General features: G+C 39.6%; 1 protein-coding gene and 1 long non-coding RNA gene across 3 annotated transcripts in view; one reads left to right on the forward strand and one right to left on the reverse strand.

The window, feature by feature from the left end:
• The window catches only part of LOC120729981 (cGMP-inhibited 3',5'-cyclic phosphodiesterase A-like), a 78,766-nt gene that overhangs the window by 28,998 nt on the left and 24,620 nt on the right, over window positions 1-25,148 (forward strand). For both annotated transcript variants that reach the window (XM_040026034.1, XM_040026035.1), the window contains exon 2: window positions 17,406-17,456. In XM_040026034.1, coding sequence (XP_039881968.1) covers window positions 17,406-17,456 — 51 coding nt within the window. The remainder of the gene's footprint in view (window positions 1-17,405; window positions 17,457-25,148) is intronic.
• LOC120729982 lies at window positions 7,141-20,696 on the reverse strand. Its single transcript, XR_005695031.1, has 3 exons — window positions 20,683-20,696; window positions 9,518-9,525; window positions 7,141-7,231 (listed from the first exon to the last, which is right to left on the reverse strand). It is a non-coding gene; the product is annotated as an uncharacterized LOC120729982 (long non-coding RNA).

The raw sequence follows: 25,148 nt of genomic DNA on the forward strand, positions 1-25,148 counted from the left end.
TCATAAAGTTTGTATCTGTCTTGTGTGAAACTTGTATGAAAAGCATACAAGAGGGAAAACAGATATAAGATCCCTACAAAACTTATATAAGGAAACTTGTATGTTTTGAATACTTACTGAAACAATATATGAAAGTAATGAGAAAGTGGCCACTTTCATGAGTAAATCATGTAAGTTTTTACTATTTCCTTTCCATATGGGTAGCGTCTACCGTTTTCAGGATATCGTTTTCAAATTTTGTGTGATAGTAGGTTCCAATAACAGCTTGAGCTTGATCAAGGTCACAGCAAATGAGTAAGAACTTTATATTACGCACAATTTTTAATGCATTGTCTTTATACTGCACAACAATATACTAGGCCTTGGGGGACATGATTACCTAGGTTGACTAAGAATTTGACTGTAACCTTTAATGTTAGCGTAGCGCTATGGAAAACAAAATAATTCAAGAAACCACACTGAGTAACTTTCTATATGGAAGGGCGTGTTTTTGTTTTTTCAATATGAAAAAAATGCTTTTTGTTTTTTCAATATGATGCTCTATGACTATAGCCCTTGCCCTTCTGGGGGCTGTATAACATGAAACATAAGAAAGTCAAAGGCGCTTCCCCTTTTTTGTAGGAAACATAAAAAAGGGGGGGAAAGGACTTTAGCCTGCTGTTTGCATGCTGTGTCACATATAGCTAGCAACCTTATTTGAAAAAGCAGCAATTCCTTTTTTTCTATGGATGTCTGGATGCTATGGATGTGCTTTAGTGGAATTATTTTTTTTAAAATCTTTTGCAGCTCTCATCGGCCTCTGTGTGTTTCTTTTCTTTGGACAAGCCATCATAAGTCATACATTTTTTTACAGCATAAGTTAATTTAGTCAAGCAGTAACTTAATGCCATAACAGGAGTACCAGGAGTATTCATTGTAATGATTCAAGGATATGGACCTTTTGTACATTATCATACATACATTATTGTAGGATCCTCATTCTTCCTGTTTGATTCTTTATCACATAAGCTAGAAAAATAATAGGCTGCCCACCTAACACCCAAAAGAAAAACTAAAACTGAAGTATTCCTGCATATTTATGTGGTGAGTTATTTCTTCCATGCATCCATCTCTTGACAGCAGTTTTGCAATTATTTATGGACTTGATGTTTTAAGTGGAATAGGCTATTTTGGGCAATCCCTGTCCATGAGCTAATGAAAACAGATGGCAAACATGACGCAGTGCTTATTTATTTTATCAGGATAAGATATATATATATATATATATATATATATATATATATATATATATATATATATATATATATATATATATATATATATATTGCTTTTATAATGTATGATGTTTACTACTTCTGTTCCACAGCATCTGAGACCGTATCAGTGAGAACTGAGGCTCATGAATGTGTGGAATGTAAGCTGACGTCAGTGGCCCTACCGTAGCTCCAGTCACATGGCTAGGTAAACACGAGTAGCCATTTGGCCTGCTGTGCGTGGGTTGCATGAGAAGCTCTAATCAAGAGGATCTAAGAACTAAATTCCAAGTTTTTGCTCTCTGTTGTTGAGTGCGAAGAAAACCCAAATCCTCAGTGTATTTTTACTGGGATTCTTTTCATGTTTAAACAGCAGACTAACAAAGTTTTTTTTTACTACTGTTTTCCTAGCATGTGGCAAGCCTTAATACTATTCCAAGTCCTGAACACACTTGCACACTGTTACAGATATATGCTGTATATGCAATTTCAGACACAACGCAGGTATAGAGATATAATGCATGTTTATTGTAATGCACTGATAAACTAACAGACAACAGTCATGTAAACACATAAATGACCTAAGGCCAGACATGAAGGATGTTCAGATATCATCCATTTAAGCTCAATCATGTGCTTGCACCAGTTGTGCTATATAACAAATACAAGTACATTTACTTGTTTATTTCCAATAATGTTGATTCATTCAGTTGTTTTTCCTCCATCAGACTTTTGGAGGGAACTATTGCACTTTCTACTGATATATCCAACAGTTAGCCGCAAAGAAGACACAGCTGTATCAAATAGCAAGTACCTACCATCAGAGATGGGCAGTAACGCGTTACAAGTAACGCGTTACTGTAATCTGATTACTTTTTTCAAGTAACGAGTAAAGTAAGGGATTACTATTGCAAAAACGGTAATTCGATTACCGTTACTTTCCCGTAGGAACGCTGCATTACTGCGTTACTAAAACCGTGATTTTTTGCGAGAATGTCTCATGACAATGACGTTAGCAAGTGCGACGTTAGAGACAACAGCTGTGTGCAGATCAACAATGGATCACATATCGATTGTGGGAGAGAGTATGAGCGTGCAGCGTTTAAAGCGTGGAAGCACTGACCTTACTTTGAGTTTGATTCCATAAAAAGTGACAAAAACATTAGCGTCCATCGTGCGTGGGAAGAAAACCCCCTAAACTTCCAAGCAAGCACCGAGTGCGCAACAACGTAATGGGAAACTCACAGAGAAACTCGCGGATTCTTCAACTGACCACGGCACACCTGCACCAGGGTAAACCTCCGCCTACCGCAGTCCTGCTTTACAGGTGAAAATAGAGCAACAGGACCGCTGAGTCTTTGACTTTATTTATTTTCTGCTGTGTTTTACTTGCATCTATTTGAAAGAGTGAGTGTAAACACAAAAAATATTTTATTTTATGTGCTGGAATGTGCAGAAAATGGGTTTAAATGTTAAACGAATTTATTCAAGTCAGAGAATGTTGCATATAATTAAATTTTTGCTTGATGCATAAAGTTAAAAGATTAAAACTGATAAAACAAGTTTTAAAAAGAGACTTTTCCATTTGATTACATTTTGTATGATGGATTATGTAGAAAAAGTAGAATTGGGCTGAAAGATCTATCGCTTTATCACCTCTTCAGGTTGTAAATCGTGTTTTTAAAAAGTAACTAAGTAACTAAGTAATTAATTACTTTTGAAAATAAGTAATCAGTAAAGTAACGGGGTTACTTTTTTGGGGAAGTAATCAGTAATTAGTTACTGATTACTTTTTTCAAGTAACTTGACCAACACTGCCTACCATTACACCAAGCTTAAAACCCTAATAAAGTCTTAGAACTAAAGTTGTTTTTACACATGCAGTGCACTCCTTAACTTCCCTGAGCTAACAAGTTTACAGCTAGTGAGCAGGCATCATGTGTCCTGGCTCCTGCACACTCTAGTCAGGCTGCACCTCGGACTAAACCACAGAATATCTCCAATAATGAGAGAGCAGATAACACAAAGTATCGTTTGTTGTCTACATGTGATAAAAGACAACTTCAGACTGTTTCCCCGACCTGATTTTCCTCAAATTTAAAGTTTGTAATATGTCAATGCCATGTCTGCTCAACCCTTTAGCAAAAACAAAGAAGAAGTAAAATCCTTCTTTCACTAATGATTTAATGCATAGCGTCTGAACACCTTTAAAGCATTTGTTCTCTCAAAAAACTCTCAAAAAACAAAACAAACACCTTTGCTCCTGTAAAGACTGGTGCTGGCTCTCTCTGTGGTAGAGTATCACTTCCTGTTTCTGTTATAACATGCAGTGGTGTTTTTGTGTATTTTATCTGCATAGCCAATTTAATTAAAAATGTAAAGATAACGTCTTATTACGAAGTGTAATCTTAACATGCTTTATCCAAAGCACATTCTTTGTTGATTCTCCCGCTAATTATATTCACAGTATTCGCTCACTGTGTCTTTAGGGATTTGCTAGCTTAGCTTAGCTCGTAGCCAACTAGGGTTGCCAACTTTTTAACTATCAAATCAGGGATACTTTGATGTGCCAGAGCCACAATACACAGCCAGCTGAGCATAGTGTAAATATGCACTTTATGTTCATATTATTAAAAAAAAAAAACAGTTCTATTTGTTGTTATACATCATCCACCTGGGTCTTACTCAAGAATTCTCAGACTTTTTATCTGATTCAGTGCTCAGCTCAGATAAAATAATTATTATGGGTGATTTTAACATCCATGCAGATACTAAAAATTACAGCCTCAACATGGCATTCATTCTATTATTAGACTCAGTTGGCGTCATTCAAAATGTAAAAGGACCCACTCAACACTTTAATCGTACTCTAGATCATGTTCTGACATATGGCATAGAAACTGAATATTTAACAGTATTTCCTGAAACCCTCTCTTGTCCGATATTTTCCTAATAACAATTTACAGCCATGGATTACACAGCAGTAGGGAATTGATTTTATCATAGTAGACGTCTTTCTTAAAGTGCTGTAACTAAGTTTAAGGATATAATTCATCCACTGTTATCTTCTTCAATGCCCTGTGCTAACACAATGCAGAGCAGCTAACTGAACCGCTATCTTGTTAATATTTTTACAACTCTGGATACTGTAGCTCATCTGAAAAAGAAAGCCTCAAATCAGAAGTGCTTGACTCCCTGGTATAGAATTCAGAATAGAATAGAATAGAATTCAACTTTATTGCTATTGCACATGTCACAAGTACAAGGCAAAGAAATGCAGTTTGCATCCATCCAGAAGTGCTTTAGCCATAAAATAGATATATTACAAAATATATATTAGCAATAAAATAGATATATAGATATATTACAGAAATCGGTCTATTGTAGGTATGAGGGCACAAACACACACTTTAAAGCAGATAAAGCTGGAGAGGAAGTGCCATCTCACTACTTTAGAAGCTCATCATTTTGTCTGGAAAGCCAGTTTGCTGCTCTATAGAAAAGCCCTCCAAAAAGCTAGAGCACCTTACTCTTCATTACTGATTGAAGGATATAAGAAAAACCCTAGGTTTCTCTTCAGCACTGTAACCATGCTGACAAAAAGCCAGAGCTCTGTTAAGCCAAACACTGCTTTAACATTAACTATTAATTTCTTTCTAAGTCTTTCTAAGTTTCTTCTTCTTAGTTGAAAACCCTTTGCTGGCAATGACACCCTGAAGTCTTGAACTCATGGACATCACCAGATGCTGGGTTTTCCCTTTTTTAATGCTCTGCCAGGTCTTTACTGCAGCGGCTTTCAGTTGCTGTTTGTTTGTGGGCCTTTCTTTCCAAAATGTAGTCTTCAACAAGTGAAATGCATGCTCATTTGGGTTAACATCAGGTGACTGACTTGGCCTTTCAAGCATATTCCACTTCTCTTGAGTTTGTTTGGCTGTATGTTTTATGTCCATCTGTATTATGAAACACCGCCCAATCAATTTGGCTGCATTTAGTTGGATTTGAGCAGACAGTATGTCTATGAAAAACTCCAAAAGTTGATTCTGTTCATCTGGACGAGAAATGTTTTCAGTGGGAGAAATGTTTCGTCACTCATCCAAGTGACTTCTTCAGTCTCAGCTGACTGCAGGTTTCCCCAACCTCAACAGTACATTTGCATAATGACTGAAACCAGCACCATTGAAGGAACAATGGGCTGGGAGGTCAGTTCCTTCATCATAATTATGCAAATCCTCATGGCCATTGATCAACAAAGGCCACTGATCAATGGCCATGAGTACCATTCACAGAGAGTTGGGGAATGGATGTCTATGAAAACCTCAGAATTCATCCAGCTGCTTCTGTCAATCAAAAAACACTAGTGTTTCAGTGCCACCGGCAGCCATGCACGCCCAAGCCATCACACTGCCTCTGCCGTGTTTTACAGATGATCTGGTATGCTGTGGATCATGAACTGTTCCAAGACTTCTCCATACTTTCGGGAATGTTTTTCCCTCTGCTGGCTTTTTTAAACATTTTTTTCAAATATTTTTTCTTTTATTCTTTTATTTCTTCAATGTCCAATCTAGCCTTTCTCTTCTTCAGGCTTATGAGTGGCTTGCCCTTTGCAGTGAACCCTCTGTCTTTACTTTCATGCAGTCATCTCTTTATGGTAGACTTGGATATCAATACGCCTACCTTCTGGAGAGTGTTGTTCACTTTGTTGGCTATTTTGAAGTGGTTTCTCATCACCATGAAAATAATTCTGGGATCGTCCACCACTGTTGTCTTCTGTGGACATCCAGATCTTTTTGCGTTGCTGAATTCACCAATGCTTTCTTTCTTTCTTTCTTTCTTTCTTTCTTTCTTTCTTTCTTTCTTTCTTTCTTTCTTTCTTTCTCAGGATGTACCTGAGACCTCAGTATAGTGTTTGATACTGTAGACCATAATATTTTTATCACAGTGATTAGAGCATGCTGTAGATATTAAAGGTACAGTGCAGTGGTTTCAATCATATCTATCTAATAGACACCAATTTGTTCATGTAAATTGAGCATCTTCTTCACACTTAATTATGGAGTTCCACAGGGTTCAGTGCTAGGACCAATCCTGTTCACATTATACATGCTTCCCTTAGGCAGTATCATTAGAAGGCATAGCATACATTTTCTCTGCTATGCAGATGACACCCAAATTTATCTGTCCACAAAGCCAGATAACACACACCAATTAGTTAAACTACAGAAATGTCTTGAAGACATAAAGACCTTGATGGACTCAAGCTTTCACCTTCTAAATTCAGGTAAACCCGAGGTTACAGAAATGTGGTTTCTAGCCAGATTCTTACTCTGCGTGGGAGCCAAGTTAATATAGTTCATATATTTTAGTATTTATATTTCGCTGTTGTTAAACTTGTTTGTGCAATTAATAATTTAAGAAGTAAATGCATGTTTATGGTGGAACTAAAATTATTTTATTGCTGTGTTGGCTTGGTTACGTAGTACCGTGAATACATGTGTCTTAAAGGCTTGTGTTTATAGTTAAATCCGGACGTCATGGATGTATGCAAATGAGCGCATGCGGTGCGGGAGGGGGGAGAGAGAGAAAAAAAGTTAATACGCGGTAGCTGGGGAGAACAGAGCCACACGGTTTTCCTTCCGTAGTAGTTTTTTTTTTGTTGAGGATAAGTTAAACCTGACCGCTCCTGTAAGATGACCAGCAAACTGTGGAATACATTTTTGTTACATCTTTTCACGTCGGAGTCCCGTGGTGTTCTTTTTCCTCTTCAAACTAACGTACACGAGTGAAGCACGGGAAAACTGGTCTCACGGCTATACACTCTGGATGACATTGCCCTGGACTTCTGGGAACACTGAGGAATCTTAGAGTCGTTTTTGAATTTAGCAGAATTGAATTTAAAATCCTGCTCCTCACATACAAGGTCTTGAATAATCATGCCTCATCTTAACTTAATGACCTAGTACTGTATCACCCCAATCGAACTCCCAGAGTATTTAAAAGTAGAATGGAACGCAGTTTCTTCTGCTTTCAATCCCCTCTTCCAGTTCAGATTTAGGAGACAGACACCATCTACCTTGAAGATTAGGCTTAAAACTTTCATTTTTGATAAAGCATATAGTTAGGGCTAAATCAGATGACCCCCGAATCCTCCCTTAGTTATGCTGCAATAGGCCTAGGTTGCTACGGGGATTCCTCTATACATGGAGTGTTTCTTCTTCAGTCACCTTTTTCACTCTCTGTGTGTTTATAAACCTCTCTGCATTTAATTATTATTTTTTTTGTTATTTAATTTCTGGCTCTCTTCCACAGCAAGTCTTTTGTCCTGTCTTCATCGACTCACCCCCAACCAATTGCAGCAGATGGCTGCACCTCCCTAAGCCTGGTTTTGCTGCAGGTTTCTTCCTGTTAAAAAGGAGTTTTTCCTTCCCACTGTTGCCAATGTGCTTCCTTATTGGGGGTCCTATGATTGTTGGGTTTTTTTTTCTATGTTTTCTTTCTATTATTGTAGGGTCTTTAGCTTACAATATAAAGCACCTTGAGAAAACTGTCATTGTTATTTGGCACTATATAAATAAAACTCAAGTGAATTGAATTGAATAATCACTCTGGGTGGTCAAGTCATAGAACTACTGTCACTTTTCACCTGAGCTCTATTATCACCATGCTTTATGTGGTAGCTTTGCCAAAGGCAAAACTGCTACACAGCAGAGTGACAGCATATCATTACTTCAATATGTGTCTTTTTTTAACACATCATACATCACATTGGCAAACAAGACAGGGAGCTTTAAGGTAGTATGTATTGTTTATTGCTTGCTAAGCCTCAGTGAGCTCCAGTGAAGGTGTGATTGAAGAAGATGGCTTTCTGTCACTCAAAGAGCCTGCAGCTTATTTCCCCAGAGGACAGCCGGCATCTCCCCTGACTTATGCCACTGTTTGCTTTCCACTAAGCCAGGTTTCCAGGATAGGCATTAGCATGATGGGTCATTCTTAATGGCCGCATGTTTTGTCTTGTTAAGGGGAAAAAAAAGGCTCAGCAGAGACCTGTACCATCATTGTCCCCTCAGAACCTTTAGTTCACGCTATACATGGAACTAGAGCCCGGTACCCCATGGGAATTTCATTGACAAAGCAACTATTTTACAAGCTAATTGTGAAAAACCTGCCAGTGGGGTTGACGTGAGCCTTTTCTACCTGAGCGGGCTACCTGCAAAAAAGAGGAAGCAAAGATTTATTTCCCCATGCAGACATACTTTCATGCACACACACACACATGTTTAGTTAGTACATAGGGGCTGTACCGACTGCACGTTTATGTTTGAACACTGTTGATTTATAAAGGATGTAGGGATGTGATTTAAAGGCATTTAAAGGATTTAAAATGCTTCAACGGACAATTGCTGTCTGTTTGTTTACTGAAGTCCTGTGGGAATCTTGATGGGACTGGAAATTAGGGATGGGTATTGTTTAGGTTTTATCCGATACCAGTACCAAACCGGTACTTTTGAAACGGTGCCGGTGCTTAAACGGTGCTCGAACCGGTGCTCGAACCGGTGCTTAAAGAATGGAGAACACAAAATTGGTCCAAAAACCTCTCATGTTCAGCTGTTTGTTTGTAAAAAGATAACAATGTTAGCCTTTTCTGCAGCTATAGGGCATATATGGTATCACTCTTGGCTGGAAGCAGTGCTTAATCAATGGAAAAAACACAAACTTTGTCCAAAAACCTCTCATGTTTAGCTGTTTTCCACTTTTTCTTTGGTCATTTTAGCCTTTTTGGCCAAGGTGAAGGGAGTATCTGCCATCAAACAAGAAGACAGCCGCATGTAACTACGACGGTGTTTGCTAGTTCACCTTACATGCATTAATGTAATAACGTGGTTAGCCTACTCAACGTAAATTACACACGGACAACATTAAGCTACTCACGCAGAGAAGAATGGCTGCTGCTGCCATCATCATCCGTCATCATTTCTGCTACACTGGCAGGGCTAGGGGCCAGGACTCTCCTCTTCGGGTTTTTGGGGGATGTTGCTAACTCCGGGTCCGATAACTGGCAACCCACCCGCAGTAGATGTGCTCGGTGTGAGGTCTCGCAGCAAGCTATCAAATACGGCGCATTTCTCGGCTTTTAACAAAATGCTATGCGTCGCCAGGTGTTTCATCAGATTCGAGGTGTAACCCCCTCTCCACAGTATCACCTTAAAGCACTTGTTGCAGGCTGCTGAGTTTGTATCTTTTGCTGTGAAGTACAGCCAGACTTTGACCGCTTCGCCTTGGTCATTTTTAACCTGTAGCTCTGCTCTAAAAGAACGTACGTACCTGGGCCCGCCTACTGCGCTTGCAAAGGTAAAATGATTGACTAGAATCCAAAGTGTATGACATCTCAGGAAAAAAAAGCACCGAAATAAAGCACCGAAATGTGCGCTGCTTTTCGGTCTGGTTACTACCGTTTATGCCATAATGGCACCGGATACCGGTACCCATCCCTACTGGAAATGCTGAAACTGTTTCTGTGCCTGTGTATGCGTCTGTGTGTGTGTGTGTGTGTGTTTGTCTGTGTGTTTCAGTGGTCCCCTCTCTGATGAGTAAAGACAGAACACAGAATACAGGCCTTGCTGAGTCAGACCTGTGAATAAAAGATGAAATAATGTATGCTCTGGAGGCAGAATGCATGCATGCATGCAAAAAAAACCCTTAGTGTTTTCATAACATGCATTTCCCCAATCTGAAATTATCTTGCAGCAAAGCTTAATTTGTATTCTCGAGCCAGATAAGAGTCATTTCAAAGAGTACAGTTCCATGCATCGCTATTTAGCCAAAAATAACCCTGTTAAGAAATTCTGTGGGGTTTTCTTTGGTTTTCATGTAAAGGTCAGGTCGGAATAGGTTTGTTATTCATCTGTTCATTAACTTTGAAAATCCTGCTTGACATACTTTGCGTCTTCCAAAAGAAATATTGCCTCTTGTCCCAGTCAGACTTATGGCTTCATAAAAAGGTTTTACAGTGGAACACTGTAACACCCACTCCTGCTGTTGTCTGAGACCATTTTTCATGGCTTAAAAAACACCACTGAGCAACAAAATAGAGCAAGCTGGATTAACTCTTCTCATTTGCTGACATTCTTTGTCATCTGGCCTTTCATACACAAATGTGTAATTCACATATGCTTCATTATATATGCAAATTATTTTGCAAGACAAAGTAGAAATGTACAGTTTCTATTCTCTAATGAAAGTTCAAATCATGTAAGAAGCATGTAAGAGAGAATATCTTTCTGGTTAGCTGTTCAATACGCAGGTGTAGTCACCTTTGGGGAAAATACCCCACAGCCATGGCTTTATTTATCTGTATGGTAAATGAAAGTATTTAAATGAATTTTAATGTCGTAACTGATTTTGTTTGACATAAGCCTTCAAAACAAGTGTGCTGTTTCCTGAGCACAGCTACCGTTGTTGACGTACTGTACACTGTTCAAATCGGTTGGGAATTAAACCGCACAAAGCCCACTGGCACCTTGCAAACCGAACAGAGTAAAGGCTTGTAAAACAAACAAACAAGTGGGGCTGCGCTCCCTTCTCAGCTCTCCAGGACCCAGCAGCAATCCTGACTGTACTATTATACACTAATGGCTTTGGCATGCTGTTTTTGGTATAGGCTGCCAGGTCTGCCCAGCCAGATCCCCTCTTTTTCACCCCGTTGCCTGTGTGGAGCTGGGAGCTCATGAGCAAGGAAAAACAGTGTAATGTTAGCAAAAATAAATGAATAGGTGTCAATTTTACTCATGAAACACGTCTGTAAAGTCGGTATCAGTAATGTAGGCCTTCACGAACAGATTTTCACTGTCTGTCTGACATATTTCATATCATTGTCTTTGAAACCTTTTAGGTCAGAATATAGGGTACCCGCACTGAGGTCACGGCATCCTTGTCGTGTGTGCTTTCACCCTCAGAGACTGACAGATCTATCTCTGGCAAAGATTCATACAGTGGGTTTCTTCTAGGATCAGCCAAAGTCTCTCCCAGGAAACATAAAGAGGATAAATCCCATTAGTCGCACGTTTGAAATTATAAGCGTCTGAGTAAGAACATGTCACAGGCAAGAGAGGGGAGAGGGAAAAGCCAGTGTGCACATGCAGGACTAATGTGAGAAATATGTCACGGGATCACGCTTGAGCTTGTAAGCTTTTTAAAAAAAATTTTTTTGGTGATTTTCTTCATTAATTGAGTGCTTTGCAGGAAAATGAATGTGTGCGAGAGAGTGTGTGCACACATTTAGATGTACATGTGCTAATAAAGTATGTTCCTCATTCCCCGCCGCACACAGCCCCCTCCCCTGCCCTTGGCAGCCCACCTCAATAGTTCCCTTCCCTCTAGCGATGACGCAAATGACCCACGATGACTGACCCCCACGGTAAAACCTGTAAATCATTAGCCAGCATGAATAGGAATGACTCTCCATGCACTCAGCTCAGCCTTCAGGCAGAGAAGGATTTATAAGAGTCCTCCCCAACTGCTACACTTGGGACGGATGTGGCAGAGGAGAAGGTGGGGTGAGGTTTTTGCAGTCACCTGGACAAGAAGCCACACAGTTTGGATCGCAATTTTTTTGTGCGTCTGCCTAAACAGGCTGTAGTTTCTCATTAAACTTTAGCATACACATACCGATTAAACTATCACCCTTTAATTTTGGTTTTTATCCTTTTGAAAGTAGCTTGTGTCAAGACACATTCATTAAAGTTTACAAAGACATGTTTAAATCATATGATAGCTTGCTTAAAGAAAAAGACAGTAGAGATTACAATACAGGGTAAAAAGAAAACCTTAATGATCACACTTGTGCACCATTATGATTACTTTTATCATTAACATGGGTCCAATTCTCCGAGCTAAATGGACTTTATCTGTCTAGATTTCAGGGCGAGGAAATTATAACAAGCCCCTGGTAGACCAAGCAGATCGATCATGTGTCCAGAGTGTAGCTGGTAGATAACTAAGATATTAAAGTTTATCCTGAGAAAACCCCTATATGATTTGGTCTAAATTCTGTGTTATATTCCAAATGCTACCATTATTAAATCCTGATATTATTGCATATTTGTTATCACAATATACTTATTTTCTAAAATGTCTCTAAAACTCATAAAACAAACAAACAAAACTTTTCAAAGGGCGTCCCAGGAGAAACCGTGCTCGTGACACTAATCATGAGAATACCTCCACCTGCAGGTGTAAAACAAGACTACACCTCGTTGTCAAAGGTAGGGCGAGCAAAGTAGAGTTTTACTGTGGTTCTAACACCCATGAAAGGGAGAATAAAGTTCTTTGATTGTTGCCTTGATGGTGTCCTTAGGGCTAAGCCGCTATAATTTCTGAAGCTTTCACATAGAAAGACTCAGTAGAATCTGACCTACTTTCTTTATGTCAGCTAGAGTGAAAGCGAGTGCAGGGATGTCTGAGTCAAACACTACAGACATCAGAATATCTTTGACACAGTGCACAGATAAAAGAACAAAGGAAAATAAAGAAAGGAAATACTCAGAGACCTCGAGGCGGTGGGTGTGTGCTCATGTATGAACGAGTGCGCGTGCGTGTGTAACGGACATATGTGTGAATTCATGACTTTGCAGACCTAACTGTAAGTGAGAGTTTAATTGGACACAGAGGTGCTTCATTAAACCTTTGGGTCAAGCTCACTGGAAATCCTGCAGGCTGATCTTTTGGCCTCACAACAGCACCTTAATTAACCCGACCATACTGAAAGATCTGGACACAGCTCTTTTTCTCCCTCCCTCTTCTCTAACAGGGTGATCGGCTGGCACTGACTTCTCATCCCAGCTTCTAACAGCCCAATATATATATATATATATACACATACATATACAGGATATTACGTAATACACTATTATATAAATATGCAGAACATAATGAAAAAAAGAAAGGAAATAACCCATATCGTTGTTCAAAATAATTCATCTTTTTTTAACTTGATAACAGTGGGAAGTGTTTACTGTGAGGCTTCTGGTTGGTCACAGTAAAAGTGGTGCTATAGGTGCTGCTGCTGCAGCTCCCACCACTTCACAGCCACAGAGATGTGGTTCTCAGCTGGATATTGGCGGGAGCAAGTGAAACAACAAGCATATTCCAGTAGTTTGTTTGTGCTTTGACACCATGGTGTTTGCCCAGCACCTCAGAGGCACGGCAGCGTGCCACGGTGGTAGAAAGGGCATTTTCTGTATACTGGAATCCACACAGCTGCCCTCTTAACACTCTATGCTTGAGGACTGTTGGGAGTTTACTTGGCTGGTACTGTTTGAGCCATGAGATCACAGCTTGGTTGGGATATTGTGCCTGGCTGATCCCCATTACAGTGTAAGAGCATCCTTATTCATTCTTGTAATGCGTTATGATGCAAATCCTGCTGCGCTGCATTTTACAGTCAAATGTGATCAGTTATTTACGCGAGATAATTAGAAATAAAACTAAAATAGCTGAGACGTGAGCATACAAATTGGTTAGTGTGGTTTTATTTATCCGTGCTGTGTACTTTAAATAGCACTCACACCATTTCTCTCTCTGGCTGCAGATTTTACTTTTGTGTTCATGCCATGCTGCTCTGCACCATGCAGACCGATGTCCTTAAAGAGCTTCTTTACGCTTTATTTCCACCTATTGTTAGCGTGCTTCACTGTGATTGGTGCACTTCCTTCAGAGCGATGAGACCAGAGATGTGACTGGCTAAGAGTCACTTTACTGACCACCTCACCCTTTTGGTTTAAATTCACCTTCAGCCAGTCCTTTGGACTTTATGTGCAGCTGCAAATAAAGGAACCAAAATAGCAGGTCCTGTGGGTCAGGCAGATAGACAGTGTCAGCTTTTTGTCACAACTGAAAATATTGCCTTCCCACTCCAATTGGCAAGTAGTATAAATGCAAGAAGGACTGAATGTATAATGTGGTTACTTGTTCCTGTTACTTATTTCCAGCTTATTTTCCGGAAGGAGCCTCAGTCTGGCTGCATCTTATAAAGTGAAGTAATCTGCTATTACTATTACTGAGGAGTACCACTCATTCAGATTATAACAACAGTCTCATAAAAATGCCTCAGAGCTTATTGAGTGCGTCATGTTATTCAGGTAACTACAGCAGAAAGACTGAAAGAGACGACTCTACTTTCAAATCACCACCATTAGACCTGGCTTATTCTGACTTATGGCCCGGAATAATGAATCAGAGGGTGAAACAAAGGGCACAACTTCTACAAAGTTGTTATTTTTCCCAGTAGGTGTACTGGAGCTTTAGAACAAAAACAAGTCCATTTGAAAGTTTTACTGCTTCAGCTGTGTTATGCTGTCTGGACAGTGTCCACGAAAACCAGGAGATATCTAAGAAATCATTCATGTGTGGTTTTACCTCTTCAGAAATGATACTGGCAGTGACCTTTCGTGTGTTTTAAGTATTATCTTTGACCACTCTCCTCGATCCCTTCGAAGCAAAGCAAACATAAAGCAAAACCAAGACTTACTTTCTTTCTTCTAGTTGCTGTAGATTGTATACACTGATGTTTAATCATCTAGTTCTTTTTCTTATAGACTCATATTGTTGCTTTTTGCCTCTTTAAAACAGATGATGTGTGTGCATTTGTTTGCTTATTGTTTATTCTAGCACTGGCAGCTTGTATTTAAAAGCATAAGTGATTTTCCATCTGTGGTTAAACGCACACACACATACTGGCATCCAACTGCACCCACTGTTTGAGAAGAGCAGCTACTGTACATGCACATGTATTAACATTTTTTTTTGAGTACTCTCAGAAAAAATAAACTTCTGTGGCTGGGGAAGTCACTCTGCGCAAGAGGCTATCGGCACGACTCAAATGTTGTGCTCAGCTTAGGTATTGTGTGTGGGGTTTTTTTTTGGCACATCAAAGGCAGCGTGTAGACTTCTGTATAGTCTATGTCTGTCTCTCAGAGCAAGGAGATGAAAGGTTGGGTTATATAAGATCGTCAAACAGAAAGGCTGTTTACTCGTGTGCGCCTGGAGAGACTCACTGATACTAGGACTTTCTAATGGAGTTGGACTCTAGCGCAACTGTAGAGTAGCCTACTGCCAGCTCCATACTGTAAGAAAAGCTGTCATTAGAGCTGTAAAGAATAAGACAAATAGCACTGACTGGCTAATACTATTGTCTACAGTGATTTACATCCAGTGCATGAACATACGCCTTTTACACGTTTGATTGTTGACTTCCTTTTGTACTCTATCGAGTATAGCTCTGTTAGTGCATGAGACAGTATGTTCAAGCTCGAAGGAGTTTAAAGCAACTCACAGATGTTATCGTGCATACAGTCATTGCCAAAGCACAAGAGTATGTTTTGGGTAAACCCTTCATATTGTGTTTTATTCAACATCCTAACTGTAAAACTGTGGCACGTCAGCTGCACCTAAAGAGCGATTTACATTATATAGCAGTGACCTTGTTTGCTCTCTGTCACAGTCACCACATTTTGTGCTGCAGCACCCATTGTTGTGAAAACCTTGACTAAAAGGATGAGCGATACAATAACTGTCCCACAAACTTAACAGCAGATTGCACTTTACATTTTGCCACAAAATATGTCGAAGCTGTTGCTTATTAAAGCAATTTAAAGCTGCCGTGACTCCTAAATTCAAGACCTTAAAAACTGTTTCCCCTCACTGCTAAACAACCTACTACTTCTGAGTATGAGCGATGGATCCTGTGCGACTTTCTCCCAAATTTGGAGCTGCTTCTGTTTTCTCACATGAGAAGTTTCTGTCTTTGCTTCTTCTTCTTTTTTCACAATTTAGAAGTAGGTAGAGCTCAGATGGAAAAAAGGATTTGCTGGATTTTAGCAATACTTGACTTCAAGTGTGGTGACAGCTGGAGGGTTGTTTGCTTATTTTGGCCACTGTCAATCACGTGTGATTAAACCGTGCCCACGCAGTGCAGATGAAGTGTGAAACCCACAGATAATACCCAGAAGCTTTATTACCAAAACTTTATTTTTGATCGCTGCTTATTGAGTATTAATTATTTAATGTTAAAGACACATACTTTAGATTTGAAGTACTCAGTAACAAAAACAATAACCTGCTTAATTTTTTTCAGTGATTTTGTACACCTGGCCGTAAACCGAGGCATTTTTTCCCAATTGTAAAAAATGACACTTAAAATTAACAAATTTTTTGAATAAAAATTTAAATGCTGTGAATAAAAAAGCACATTTTCTGTTGGCCTCCAAAGTGTAGTGGGGATAAAATCCCAGTTTATTAAGAAGGTACAATCCCAGTTCATTAATAGGTACAAGAAGGCAAAAAAATATATAAAACTAAATTACCCTAATTGGGCAGCAGTAACAATAACTCTAAAATTGCATTTGTTTAAAACAAAGCAGCACTGTGGGGGAAAAAAGCTAAACAACAGCGCTGCCCACACAAGCCCACAGCACCGGCAAATGAAAACCCACTGTTTTCCTAATGTTTTTACTCACAGCATGACACAACTCAATGACCTACACTGACACAGTAAATTACACCTGAATTATCAAATTGGCTCTTATGCTGGAGCCTCTTGCCTCAGTGTGTGCAGCAGCAATTTGTCAAAGCAGCCTGCTGGGGTTCTCAGGACTTCTCACTTATGGGGCAGAAAGCCCTAACAGAGCCAGTTGGGCAGAGGGGTGGCTAACGTTGACTTGGCTCTGCAGTGTGCCCACCAACCATCAGTGACAGTCGCTGCACTCCTGCATTTAGTTACTCCCAAGAAAGTGGAAAACGGGTTTACAAGGCCTGTGGGAGGACACAGTGGCTGGTAATTAAACAGTGTAAAAATCCTCAGCCTTCAACAGCCCCTTAGGCAGTGAATAAGAGCTAAAGTAAACCAAACCTGACTGTGAAATTGCATTAGACGTCTGTGCTTAATGGAAAGTGAAAAAAATAGACAAAACCCATTTTTGCTTTTATGAGCGTTTCCATTTCCCCCACACTTCTTCCACTTCTTTGCTTCTTTTTCCTTTCTATTCTGCTTGAGCAGAGTTTATCTACATTATGGTGGCGCTGCTGCTGTTGTAGGAAGCGAACAGAAACAGGATGTGCAGGACTGTGGTTTGAACATGTTTCTGTTTTTGTTTCCCACAGATGCTCCCCCGTTCGGATTGGGACCACAAGAGAGGCTCCCGAGGATCACAGGTTAGCAGTGTCCACAAGAAAAAGAAAAAGAGAGACAGAGAGAAGAGAGAACAGGATCTACAGCCCCGATCTCTAGCACTCGCCTACATGCACCTTATAAATGACGCAAACACCATAAACCCTACCGCTAACTGGCCTGTTCACACCCACTTATTTTAGTAGTGCTTAAACAGCATTTCTCTTCCCACCAGTGTCCTTGTTGCACTGTTAGTTTAAAGGACGCGTGCATGTGAGTTGGCTCTGAGGAGCTGCGAAAGCCACCAAAGATCAAGGGAATAGTTCAGTGTAGGGGACGCAGCTTGTAGAGGGCAGGCACAGCCACATCCTCGACATTACTGTACCTTCTCCATCTTTGTGTGCGCATGTTTATGTTTAAATTTATGTATTGAGTTGCTACAGTGCCACAGGGCAGGACTCTGGAGGACACGGATAACAAACAATGCCCTTGGCACTGGCGTGGCCGTATACACTATGCGTGTGTCCTGTACTGCATGGTCTCCTATCAGGAGGATATCCTTTGGAAATAAATAGACACTGTGTCTTTGCTGACGATGTATGCTTGAGTAGCAACAGATGTTGCAAAAGCTGTAGTTCAGGGTAAGGCAGAGTGGGGGGATAGTGTCAAAAACTGTACAGAGCAGGATTAGACTTGAAAATTACAGCATATAATTTAACAAGAGATACAGCTAATGCAGTTTTGCTAAAATCAGCCTTACAGTAAAATCCCGCTCCCCTCACGGAGAAGAAATTTTCAATCGCATGCTACCCTCTTAAAATATTGTCCGAGGCAAGCGAGCACATATTTTTTGATTGATGCATTCCCTTAGCTGCCATTTAGATTCAGTGGTCAGTTCTGTCTTTTTTATTTGGACTAGTGCAGTGCATTCGTCAGTGGAATCCTGTAATAGTCCAAGGACTGACAAGACATGTAAGAAGTCGGGGCTTATGTTGGCATCTCTCTCCATCTTGTGGCTATTTTCCCTTGGCTCCGCTGTCTTGGACCACGTTGTCGGTCAGAGAGGCCGGTTGCACTTCACTATAGCACCTCATACCGTGTGTAAATCACACAGAGAGAACCGGAGCGCTTGATTGATCTCCACTGCGTCGCATTCGCCAACATGCACACATTAGCAGGCTCATTTTCCAAACCACATCTTCTTCTTCTTCTTTTTTTTTCTTTTCCCCCGTGCAAAGCTTGCGGTGGATGTTTTAGCTTAGGAATTGACAGTGAAGTTATGTATGGAAAAGAGCTTTTTAAATATTTGTATTCAACTTGGAGATACATCGGTTTTGGAATATTACCCGAGGAGATTATCGGAGAAAAGAGTACTTGTAGGCCCAGATTTTGTGGATGTTATTCTAAATTACAGCATGACATCGCAGTCATGTAGAAGATTTTTCAGAAATCGCTGTGAGCGCTTCAAACACCGATCAACATTTCTGAAACTGCAAGTTTGGAAGTTGGAAAATTTCTCTGACGTCTTTCTGGTTGGTCCCATAATAAGAATCTAGTAGATTATTTTCTCATTACGCGGTGTCCTGTGGCAAGAGTGAATTTAAGGGTGATATAGAATGAAAACACTGAACTACTTGTGCTTTTGACTATCCAATGCCTGAAAAAAATAAATAAAAAATGGAATAATATAGATTAATTGGCACTTTTAAGACTTAGTTTTTTTAAATTACTTTTAATTTTAGTATATCTGCTCATATTCTCTAAACACATGAGTGTGTGCACTGATGTGCTCATGATGAATACATTAACCTCTGGTTTTACACACACACACACACACACACACACACACACACACACACATATATATATATATTTTCTTATATATCCTTTTTTTTTAGCTTCTGCCTCTACCACTCTGTCTCACAGCTTCTGTTTTTTGCATATTAGCTATATTAGTGGGCTCCTTTGCTGGAATTATACACAATGAAATATGTGGAAGAGAAATGTGAAGGGTCAGTGGGCTTGACCTTTCCCAGTAAATCATAAATGAGGCAGTTATGCTTTTTTGTTTTGTTTTGATACCTCGTACAACCTCCCTGACGAGCCACGTTTTAATAAAATATATAATAGCGTGTAATTGTACCCTGGCTGCAGAGCCGGGACCTGGCTCAGTCAGTCGGAAGGTTTGTGAGGAGAGTTGGGTCGCAGTGGGGCCGAGCGTTGGTCTGAAAGTGAGAAGGGTAGTGCTGCTTCACAAGGTTTGGCTGGGAGTTCGGAGCGTCTCAGTGGAGTTTTGTGTTACCCTTATGCTGTGATTCATACTGTATCACTCCTCTGTTATTCTAGAGAACATTGTCGTCTCCCTAGCTTCTGTTCGCCTAATCCAACCCGACAGATGCAATCAAGGCCATTACGTTAGCTGCGCTACCGCTGAAACTGAAAACTGCATGGTAATGATTATTTCAAAGGTGGTCAAAGTTTTGGGTAAATAAAGTCAAAGTAAGGAACACACTAAATTATTTTCAGATATATTCCCCAGCTTCTTGCTCAGCACATTCTTGCTCTTCCCATTTTTCTTTTTTTTCTTTCTTTTTTTTGCGTGGGGTTAATTGCAAAATAAGCTCTGCAGTATATGTACCTTATGAAAAAGCAGAGTTGCTTACATTATTGCCGGACCTTCAGCTTCCCTCTGGGACACATTATATTCTCACCATTGCACAATTTTCAGAGGCCCACATATCACTGTTACTTTACTGGAGGCTCAGATGACTGTATGTTTAGATGAGTGAGCCGAGAGGTTAAAGGTGCATCAAGTGGACTCTCTCAAAAATTACAAATATGTGACCTTCCTGTCTGTGTATTCCATTAATAATCATCATTAGACAGAAGGATTAGGATTTTGTTTGTTGCACCGAGTATATTTCATCTGTCATCCTCAAAGTTTTTGGCAAAAGACATGGGGACACAGCAGGAACACCAGTAATCATATTTCCACTGTTCTGGGTGGTTGCACTGGTCAGCAATGTTGTTTGTAACAGCTAATTCTCCAAATTTTACAGTTTGTGCATATATTTAAAATTAATTAAACATAGTGTCATAGGCCTTTAAATTAACTGTTTATCGTGAGGTCAGATACAACCTTCAGGTTAACCCCTACTAAGAAGCATCCGCTAATAACACATTGTATTTTGCGGTACATTTCTAGAGCTAAACCTACCTACACAATTGCGTATAGGCCATATATTAGTACAGAGGGAAAAAAAAACAGACTCTCACTCTTCAGGAATGATTGCTGGTTTGTTTTGAATGGCCCTCAGTTTAGTTTATATGAACTGCTGCTCGGGTGCTAATCTATGGCATGGCTATTGATGTACGGTTCTAAAGTGTGTTCACATAAACAATTAAGACCATTGATCATGTGCACTGCTGTTATTCATTGTACAATGTCATAACAGACTGTTCATGCATGGTTTAGTATATGACTTAGCTTTTTGAGCAGTCATAAATTCTGTTTATTGATGATGGTAGTCAGGTTTACCTAATGTAGCATGTCAACCCCCTAACAGTTCGGAGTGTGTGACTAATAGGGCACACATTTCTGGTAATTTTGTGATCAAACTAGGAGGATAAATTGGTGGTTAAGATCAGCAAGCTTTTTGTAAAAGGTTAATGCAAAACATGCTTTATAGCTACAAGCAGGAGTGTAGCCACGTTTGTCAAGCCTTGAGGCAACTGTTGTTGTGATTAAATTGAACTTTTCTGTTTATTTTTAAACAACTAGTCAGCAAAATTAACTTAGTTAACATAGACTGTAAATAAAAGATGAGCTTAACCAGCACAAGGCCTCCCACTGGTTTTTGGACTTTTAAATAATTATGGCTGACAGGATCTTTTGAGAGCTGGGAGTAGCCATATTTAGATGAGAGTGGAGTACAAAGTAATTGGCTAACTTCAGCAAACTTCGTTAGCAAGCTGCATTTACAGTCATGGTTAAAAAAATATTACACCTTCTTTAATTTCTATGGTTTTGCATATCAGGACATAATTAAAAAAAATCTGCAAAAAAGAAAGTCTTTAGCAGGTCTTAAAATGAGATAAATACAGCCTCAAATCAACTCCAAAACACAGCATACTACACCGTCTCATTATTTATTCAACAAAAATTAACTGAATTAGTTAACACAATGCCATAAGTGAACATCCTAGCAAAGGCGTGAACGTCCCAGCAAGTCCATCCCAAGAGCAGACCCAAGAGTTATTATTCTTAGTAAGGATTTTATTTGACATATTAAAAGATTTGTGTTCAAATTACTAAGGCAGCCAGGCTGTGATATGTATGCTCAATGATTCCAAGCAGAGCAGCAAATCTACAACAGAATGGCAGAAAAAGAGAAGAATCGAGGTGTTGCAACGGTCCAGTCAAAGTCCAGACCTCAACCTGATTGAAATGCTGACCTTAAGAGAGCTATGTGTAAACAAATGCCCGTAAACCTCACTAAACTGAAACAACGCTGTAAAAAATAATGGGCCAAAATTCCTCCACAACCGTGAGAGACTGATAAAGTCATATAGAAAATGATTACTTTAAGTTATTGCAGCTTGTAAAAGCGGTTAGACAAACTACTGAATCATGGGGCGCACTTATTTTTTCACACAGTGCTTCTGCTTTTTGGCTCAGTTGTTAAATAATTAATAACACCATGTACCTTCTTGTTGAACTCTTAGCAAGTGCGCAAACTTTTCTAAATTTCAAACTTTTAATAATTGTGAAGGACAATAGCAAAAGTTCTTTTTTAAAGGAATAACCATATGTACGATGTACTATTCCTAAATGTTAAAACCCATTGTTTGAATATATTTGATCATTATTTAGTTTACAAACACGCATGTGTCTAAGAGAAGAAAGGTCTATTTTGTAGCGGTCACATCTATCTCCAAGTGAAGCCTGCTGTTGCAGCTATGGCAGTGGCCTATGAATTAGACCAAACATCTAACCTTTACACAAAGTGCTTATATAATTTTTGGATATTACATAACTCACTTACAATGTCATCTATTCCAGGACATCCATTGATGATTCTCAAGTGTTATGTTGCAGACTGTTGAAACATTGGGAACATTGGGAGGTATTTTCTGGGCAAGACGCACCTTTTGAGGCATAAGTAAAAGCTGAAAAGCAGGGATAGTTGGGATTTCACATTCTTTATGTTTCCTACAATGAGCTTTTAATAGCTCAAAGTTTAAACTCCTCATGTCTAAAGCATTTTATATAGGTCTCACAGAGCAAGGGAATGGCTTAAGTGTTATAGCAGACAGGCTTCGCTAGCTTTTCGAGTAATAGAAATACTACGAATTCCACTGTGTCCAAAAATTCCCACCTCAAACGCTAACCCAGCACCTGGAGTCTTTCACTGCACTTGAATGTTCATGTCCTGCTCTTAGCTTTAAGTTGCTTACTCTAAGTTCAGTTTCAGACCCGGTGCTTTCATCATTAACATCCTCTTATGGCCACTTAGTCATGCAGTGTTCATATTCCTTACAGAGTGTTCATCTGTCCTTGCATTACATGCTTAAAATGATGCCCTCTCTGTATTCACTTATCAGACTTTAGTGCCTTCTTTATGTTTTCACTTCGCTTCGGAGTCGCGGCTGTCGTGTGAAAACAAAAGACAGAGTTTGCAGAAGTAGCAGATGAGTTTGCGTGTGTACGTGCATGTGTGTTTGGAGCCACTGAGACCCCCTAAGGATCACTGTTGTTTTTGTCCAGCCAGATGTTTTTCAGCCACCATACTTTTGTTTAACCCCCTATTTAGCGAACTCTTAAATCAGGCAATAAATGAGCTGAAAGACAGGTGTTTACATCTTATGCTCGCAGTGTAAAGTAAAAGAGTATAGGAAATGTGAGCGGGACAACAGAGGGCAGCGGGGATAAACGATGATCTGTCCAGAAGTGTTCCATTCGCCTTTTAGAGGATGTCTGCGTGTCATCATGCGTGGGTCACCCTATGTGGAGGACTTTGCTTAAACTCAGAGAACACATGCCTTTTGTATTCTTGCAGACCAACAGGAAAACGTGTATAAATACACCAACTTATCTGATAGGATACTAGGAAAACAAAATGCGAGACCTTCTCTGTTCCCACAAGAGGAGACGAATGAAAGGTATACACACATGTGTTGTTAACGTCAACCGCTTGCTACTTAGCCAGTGTAAATAAAATAAATCTGGGTGCCCGGCAGCTGGTGTCAAAGTGAATGGGACACTGGGGGGAGAAAAAAATCTGATAACATTCTTCGGGGGGAAAAGGGAACTCGTGGGCTTATTAGATAAATTAGCTGGCAGCCAGGACTGACCTGTGTTTAGCTGTGGTTGTTCAACTGCTCAAGGCACAGCAATTAAGAGTGGGTTGTGAACTTTTCACTTTACCCTGCGAAAACAAGGCCGACTCGCGCAGCGCCGATGCCTTGAAAGCTGTGCAGCAGACGGTCAGAAACAGACGATGGCTGTTGGCCATCTGAGAGGTCAGGAGTGAGGAGGCCAAAGGTCAGGTTCTATTTGAGACACTGCTAATGAGTCCATTCAACAAGGATCAAGTAATCCACATCTGTGCTGAACGTGTTTCAAACTTATGTTGTTATGCGGATAGTTAACAGGCTGCTAGAATATCGAGGTCTACTACTGTGAAGTACATCGCTGTACTCCTCCTTCTCATGTTTTAAAAAGAGCCATATAAGGCAAAAATAAAGACTTTGATCTATGAGTGGATGTAAGTTTGCGTGTTTGTATGTGTGCCTGTGTAACACCACAGCTATAAAACAAACCCTGGCAAAGTCTAACACTACTACTGAATATATTTCTATACTTAATAGTGGCACAAAAAGGACTATTTCTTGTTTTTATATCTTTATGTGTTGGGTTTGGATCTTGTTTATTTATGCGATTGGCTACTTAGCATTTGTATAATTTGTTTTCTGATGTTGTTGTTTTTTCCTGAACTAAATGCACATTTCAAGGGATTTCGCAGCATCACTCTACATAAAAGATATGCTGTAAAAGTTGAACAAAGCAATTGATGACTTTGAACTTTTTAATTATTGTTTTTAATGATTATATGCACAGACACCACTGGAAAGCAGGAAAATCAAGATCTGTATATTTTTAATGCTTAAGATTTTATTCATAGATTGTTGTCTCATTTAATTTTTCAGTCATGTTTTAATGCCCCGTAGAAAGACAGCATTAAATTAAAATGCATAATCCTGAATATATACTTAATCCCAAATTTCTATTTAGTCACTTCTGAAACACACACACAAACCACCAACACTGCATTTACATATACCATACAGTAACATCATGACATTAATTCAATTCATATCCAAATCAATTCAACTCGGTTTTATTTATGTAGCGCCAAATCAACCGTTGCCTCAAGGCGCTTTATATTGTAATGTAATAACCCTACAACAAAACAGAGAAAACCCCAACAATTACATGACGCATATGAGCAAATGCCTTGGAGACAGTGGGAAGGAAAAACTCCCTTTTAACAGGAAGAAACCTGCAGAAGAACTAGGCTCAGGGAAGGGTGGCTATCTGCAGAGGAGAGGATGACAGGACAAAGACACAATGGAAGAAAGCCAAAGATTAATGTTGTCTAATGACCAGAGATGGGCAGTAACGCGTAACGCGTTACTGTAATCCGATTACTTTTTTCAAGTAACGAGTAAAGTAA

The sequence above is a fragment of the Simochromis diagramma genome, unplaced genomic scaffold (assembly GCF_900408965.1).
Source record: "Simochromis diagramma unplaced genomic scaffold, fSimDia1.1 OVJJ01000293.1, whole genome shotgun sequence".
NCBI lineage: Eukaryota > Metazoa > Chordata > Actinopteri > Cichliformes > Cichlidae > Simochromis > Simochromis diagramma.